The sequence below is a fragment of the Myzus persicae genome, unplaced genomic scaffold, assembly GCF_001856785.1.
Source record: "Myzus persicae strain clone G006 unplaced genomic scaffold, MPER_G0061.0, whole genome shotgun sequence".
Taxonomy (NCBI): Eukaryota; Metazoa; Arthropoda; class Insecta; order Hemiptera; family Aphididae; genus Myzus; species Myzus persicae.
The window spans coordinates 250,783-258,099 of record NW_019101632.1 but is presented as its reverse complement, the minus strand read 5'-3'; the positions used below and the strand labels follow the sequence as shown (position 1 = coordinate 258,099).

Below are 7,317 nucleotides of genomic sequence, written 5' to 3'. Positions count from 1 at the left end.
ATATATATTATACATTTTACATTTATATATTATATCATACAAATACAATAACTGGTAGGATCCCTCCATAGACCATTCAAAGGAACACTGTAGAATACTCGCTGTTTTCGTGATATAGGACTACCTACACTTTTTTCTTAGGAAGTATTCGGTCCTTTCTAGGTCAATCAGATCGTATACACTATAGACACATATTATAATATATACCTACCTAGGCACTTACCTATATCGTGACTTTCTTTTTGAACCTTTAACCTTAAGCGCTTTTAAATTTTAAATAGTGGCATGTTTACGATATATTTTACATGCCTATAAATATGTTTGACGTTAAAATACGAAATTATCCGCACTTAAATAATTGTGTATTGTACAATATGTATTTTACTTGTACTTGTAATCATATATCTATGTTATAGGGTACATCGTACATGTATAAATTATGTATACACCATCATAATATATGATTATTGTCCATAGCCGGCATGCGCACTTGTGGTGTACCTATACTAATACAAAGTTTTTATATACTTGATAATGCGTGTACATGAGGTTCCTATATTAAAATATGTTAGTTTCAATTTTTTTTTGCACGCATTTAGGTATGTATTATGTGGTGCAATAAAATAATAAAACGGAATGAATATTTAAACATAATTTGTGAGCTATCTTTACACGAATTAAATTACTCGACAGCGCCCAATGCTGCCTACCTAATCGATATAATAATAATAATGTGCGTATCGCAATTTTCAATAACATTATTTCAAAGTGGTTTGGATTAATCGTAATTATTAATACAACATGAAATAGATAAACACTAACTATCACTCTATCAGCTTAAAAAATACATTAAATACTGCATACAATTTACCATATTAAAATCAAATTCGTAACTATGACAGTGGATACTGGATAGTACTACGAGAATAATTGATACATTAAGCAGTTTAATGGAAAAACAATAAATAGGCAAAACAAATATATTTTCTACACTATTATTATATTATAATATGTTACACATAATAATACTATATCGATAATCGATAGCGTTCAATTGTGTGTATATCATTATATTATCTACCACTTGATACCTAGTAAATTATACCAATGCATAAATTCTTACTTTAGTAACCTATTTGTTTAGTTTTTCTAATTTATATATTTATTATGAAGCGCATACTATAAATCACTGTAGGTATTTGGTATACAGTACTCTGATTTATACCAATTATTTATCAATAAATACAGAACATTAAAATAATTTATACTTATAAAAAAAATATATTATTTTTATTATATTAGAATACATATTCAATTGTATATACTATTTTATGTACACTTATTTCGAATTCGAAGAACGTTAAATACATTTTTAATCTGGAATATAAAATATACAAATAGTATAAAATTACCAACTTTAATTCATTATAATTATGTAATCTATAATAATTACCTAATGTACAATTTATTTTATTAATAAAAATGTTTAAAAATATTTATTTGAAAACAATAGACGAATTTACTTGTAATTATTTTTTTGTATGGTTTAGGAAATGATTAATAAAAAAAGTGCAAGTTTAAATTAAACTTTAAGAATAGCACGTTTAACAGATCAGTCTAATTATTGGCATTGGCAACAATTGAGCCCGAGAAGTCGTTCGTCTTGCTGTAACCGGATACGACAGTAGTATTATCGGTAGTGCTATTTCCGGATACATCCACCTCCTCTTCGGACGATAGGTTGTCCAAATCGTGACTCTGCGAGTTTGACTCGGCCACATCTACGAAAGTCGCACTCAATTCACCCGACAATTTGTTGACCTGATTGTGTGTCACGTCATACATGTAAATTTCCTTTCCGTTTTCCTTACCATTTGGCCTGAAAAATTATTATTTTAAATTATAGCTGAACCACATTTTAATAAAAATACGATACATTGTATGTTGCTATTTAATCCGTTTATATTTTATCAAGTTAAAATAAAAAACGTAAATGTTATGTTCACCCCCTAAATAATCAACCTACGTCATACCTACATCTTATAATTCGTATACATATTACATAATAATATACATCAGCGATATTGGAGATATTAAATTGTGTATTTGTCACCAAAGATATTAAGATAATAATAAGTTATTACAATAAATTATTTAGTTATATTTATATTGTTGGACCTTTGTTTGTTAGTATATGAGATGTTTGATAAAAATTGATGTACCTACTTATAAAAAATTTGTATTATTACTTTTTTTATGTTTTGCTAAATCAATATTGAAAAAGTGTTTACTTGAAAATGTTATTTAAAAATTAACAATAATATTTAGGTAGGTAGCTAAACAGTAATAATTTAATCACTATACTCACTTAGTAACCAAAAGTACGACTGACTGTTCTTCAGATGGTGTACTTTTTTCTTTCTCCAGCCAGATTTTGAAATTTTCTCTATTTGGGTCTTTAACAAGATTTTTCACTATATCACCAACAACAAAGTGGACTCCTTTCACTTTAACTGCGGCATTCCTAGATGATCGGGACTGGTCATCTGACAAATCGTAGCTCACTGGTGATAATATAACTACACTTCCGATGGCTCTGTTTTTCAACAACGGCGAGTCGGGTATTGGGAAATGAGTACCGTTAATGTTCAATGGTAAAAAACGGTTATATCCGGTGTCGTTTAAGACGACCGGGTCGAGAGTTTGAGACTTGGGTCGGTCGATGTATGTGTTTTCGATTTTTCTCCCTTCTTCTGTTGAAGGATCGTACTTGACGACTTTCATTTGGACATTAGATTTATTCGGCGGTAGGACTACCGAAGGTATCGGAGCGCTACCTTGGCCATATAAATTTTCCAAAGCTTCGGGTGGTAAATTTTCAATTGGTATATCACCCACTTTATCGTAGTCTAATATTTGAATGTCAGCGTTGCTAAGGATTCCCGAAGAAAGGAGCTGTTCCCTCAATTCATCAGGAACTTCGTCTGGAAGCGAAGCGATGTTTTTGAAATCTGGTTTTTTGGTCTCATTTTTAGTTGCTTCAGTAGTAGTTGATTTGGGAGTCGCCACTGTAACAGTTGGTGTACTGCGTTCTTTGTACTGCGTCGTTACAAACGATGCCGGTTTTTCAGTTGTTTTTAAGATTGATTTACTTGTCGTGTCTACGGTATTTTTTATTGTACTTGGACTTAACTGTTCATTGTACTCTTGCTGTTGAACATTAAACGAACTTTGTTGTTGGTTTGATACTTGCCAGGGGCTATTGTCGGGACGGAAATAATTTTGTTCTGTTTGTGTTGATGGTTGATACCTATTATATGTTTCGATAAATTGTCCAGATTGTGCCGGTTGCTGATTTGGTTCGAGTTCAAAACTATTTGATGGAGTAATTTGGAGTTGTGGAATTTCTGACGGTTTTAATTCGGGGATAAACTGCTGTTGTTTTAATGTTTGATACTGTGAAATTTGAGAAGTTTTCACTTCTGGTGAAAATTGCTGTTGCTTAATTATTGGCTGTTGCTGAAACGACGTTGGATTATTGTTGATTGGTGGCCGCGTCTCGGATGGCCTAAACTGTTGTTGTTGCAACTGTTGTTGTTGAAATTGTTGTTGTTGAAATTGTTGGTGCTGCTGCTGTTGCTGTTGTGGAGAAAAGGCCAAATCAACTGAATGTTTCGTACTTGTTGGATGAGTGTTAAAATTGGATGGATGCGGCGGTAATGGATTAGTCGGTCGTTTATCGATCGGTACAAATGATGGATTAGGATTTAAAGGTATATTATGTGGAGTTGGAGGCTTGCTTGGTCTGTAATTAACTGTGCCTTGATTTTGTCTATTATCAAATGGTCTATTTTGAATTGGCCGATTCTCAAAGGGTCTGTCAAATATTGGCCTATTTTCAAAATTACTGTCTAGGATGGGGCGACTTTCGAATGGCTTGCTGTCAAAAGGTCGATCTTGTATAGGTCGGCTTTCAAACGGTTTACTTTGAGTTGGACGATTTTCAAAAGGCTTACTTATAAATGGTCGTTCATTATTTGTTTTGATTTGTACAGGTCTTTCTTGGAAATGACCTGGATTTCTAAGAGGGAGGTTCGATTGAAAATCTGATGGTTGTCTCGGTTGATTAATGAACTGTTGATGATTTTGTTGATGATTTTGTTGATTGTTAAACTGTTGATTGATTAATTGTGGGCGATTTTGTTGATTAATTACTTGTTGGTGATTTTGATGGTTATTAAATTGTTGATGATTTTGTTGGTTTGTAAATTGTTGATTGTTTTGAGGGTTATTTAATTGTTGGTGGTGTTGTTGATTATTTGATTGTTGATGATATTGTGGGTTACTTGGTTGTTGATGATTTGGCAAGTTATTTAACTGCTGATGATTTTGTTGATTATTAAATTTCTGATTATTTGGTGGATTTGTCAACTGTTGGAAATTTGGCTGGCTATTTGATTGCTGGTAATTTTGTTGATTTCGGAAATTATCTATTGGTCTTTGTTCAGCAATTCCTTCAAAATTATTTTGTTGAGGTTTAAATTGTTGATTTATGATAGGTATTTGACCTTGGAAATTTGGACGGGGATTATCCTCACGGAAGTAATTTTGTACCTGTTGGCTAGGTTTTTTCAACTGCTGTTGAGGGTGGTCAATACTTGGCTTTGGAGTATTAAATCCATTAAATTGAGGTTGATTAGTAATATGTGGAGTTTCAAAATTATTGTTACTTCGTTGATAATCTGAGTGCTGTGTGGGTTGAACAAAACTTCTTTTAAACTCATGATCGGTTGATTTTTTAACTTTATTTTGAATTTCACTTGCTTCACTAATAGAGTCTCTCTTTTGTGCTTCATTTATTGACGGGCTCCAGTCCGATTCAGTCTTTCCAAATGTTACTTTAAGACCCGTTCCATGATAAATTTCAGAATCTGGTTTTATAATTGTTCTATACGTAGTACTAGGAGCCGGAGGTCCCGTAACATAATTATAAAGAGGAGACGATTCCGTAGAGATTACCGTTTCACTTTCACTGATGGCCTCGGTACTAGGCGTTATTGCAGGCACAGGTGCTTCATATATGAGGTCTTCTTTATCACCATACGAATTCGGATTTTTTTTATATTTTACGTAAAAAACTTGAACTGGTTCTTTCTGTGGTTTTGTTATAGGAACAGGTGGCGGTGTTGGTGGCGCTGGAAGTGACTCGTTAGATTCTTTTATTATAATTTCAATAATTGGTTCCGGTTCCTTGTAATAGTCTGGTTGATACGGTGCACCGTACACTGGGTTAGGTGGACCGTAATTTGACGATATTCCAAATTCAGACCCACTTGCGTGACTATCAAAGTCGATTTTTGATGTAGCTGAATGATTTGCATTTGTATATAGTGGATCCTGTTGCGAGTAATGCACCATGGGCTCCATTTTTACGGCATATGGTGGAACAGAACCTTGTTTGTTTTTCCATAAATTTGAGTTTTTATCCCACCCTAAAGGCTGTTGGTGTTTAGGCCTATCTGCTATAAGTCTTGTCTGGTCGACATTTCTCAAACACAGTGCACTGGCCGTCAACGTGATCAGCAAGCAGACCTAAAAATATGTTATATAATTACGTTATTATTAGGTAAAACAATAAGCAAGAGAAACGATTCGAGACTGACGCGTTAATTATATAACAGATATTTTAACGGTCGTTCCATCGTTTAAACGACCGATTAAGATTATCCGGTGCAGTAACTACTATAACAAGGGAAGACCACGAACAATGGTGATCTATAGTGTGAATGATGAAAAAAATTCCTTAAAAAAAAGTGAGCAAAAAGACAATGAGAGAAAACCGTGCGAATTCTTTACAACTCAAATTAACAATGGTCAAATTGTTGAAGTCCTGGAAAATATCTCTGACATCACTTGGAATAGTATTTCCCGTATTGTCATGATGGTGTAATTTTGATGATGTTACATTTACCCAAAACTGGACATAATGAATTAAATAAAAATATAAACAATAGAAAAGTATTAGTATTTTTTTTAAATGTTTAAATATTTAAATATAACTAACTGTAAGTATTTATTACGCAAGTGAAATATTTTGCAAATAATTGCAATTGGAAATTTTTAAATACACATTTTTATTTATAATCAATATTTTAGTCACGTTCCGTAAGCTTACGAAAAAAACAATTGTTTTCGATACTTTTATTATGCAACGACTATAGTTTATAACAAAATAAAATACTTAATTTAATTGAATTGAATATTAATTTCACACATTTCCTCAACGTACACATTCTGTTTGTGCAATAAAAACTTGTAATACAGCATAATATTATTTAAAATTAAATAAATAAATAAAATTACATTTTTTGGCGTTTAAAATGAGTTATGACTATTATGACTTAGTAATTAAATTTATTAAATTCACTGTGAATTAAGGCAACCATTCATAATTACTAACTATCCCTCCTCACTCTTATTTTAATTCATCCAGTATAATATATACAATACAATTTTTAGTTAGTTATGTATACGAGTTATTATGAACAATTAGATACTCAGTATTTATAATTATAAGAATATTATTATTAATTAGAAAGAAGTTTCTTTTTATTATGAAATGTTATCTTCTGAAACCATCAACTTCAAAAGTAATATATTATCTATTAAATAAATTATATTTTTTTTTAGGAATGTTTATGCTACCATACAGAATGTTTATTGTATATAAATATTCTTAGTTTATAATTAATTTGTTAATTTTGATTAAGTTAATTAATTTTATTATTCAATATAATTTTCCTAATTGTGCTATTATACATATTTTATATTATAACTTATAACTTATAAGTAAAAACATATAACACATTATACATTTTATTATTCAATAAAAAAAAAAAAATTGAAAATGCCTGCATACAATTTAAACATCTTGAAAATATCATTTAAAAGCATCACTATAATATAATAAATTATGTACCAATTGTCATAAAAGGTTATTAAAGTTATTTCACAGTTGTACTTACTTGCAGGAGTAGTTTTGGCTCAGCCATGGTTAATAGATCCAATGATTTGTCAAACTGATTTTAGATATTCTTTAAATGCATTATTTTAAAAATAAAATAGTATGGAAAAAAAATGTCTAAGGTTTAAAGCAAAGAGAACATCGCACGGAGCGCAACCGTTTGTCGCAATAGTTGGAAAGTGTATACGTAAAACAATAACACTTCTGTACGTATATTTAATATTACCGGTAACACAATTTGTTCACGGAAGGAGTTTTGACCTGAGCAACCGACTGTCGAAAACTGGCCACTT

At 31.2% G+C, this 7,317-nt stretch overlaps 1 protein-coding gene across 1 annotated transcript; it reads right to left on the bottom strand.

Moving 5' to 3' along the window:
- Positions 1-1,495: 1,495 nt before the first annotated feature.
- Positions 1,496-7,317, bottom strand: LOC111029896 (alpha-protein kinase 1-like). The gene is made up of 3 exons (XM_022309136.1): positions 7,026-7,317; positions 2,369-5,592; positions 1,496-1,879 (listed from the first exon to the last, which is right to left on the bottom strand). The coding sequence occupies exons 1-3, from the start codon at positions 7,050-7,052 to the stop codon at positions 1,618-1,620; spliced, it is 3,513 nt and encodes a 1,170-aa protein (XP_022164828.1). The 5' UTR covers positions 7,053-7,317; the 3' UTR covers positions 1,496-1,617.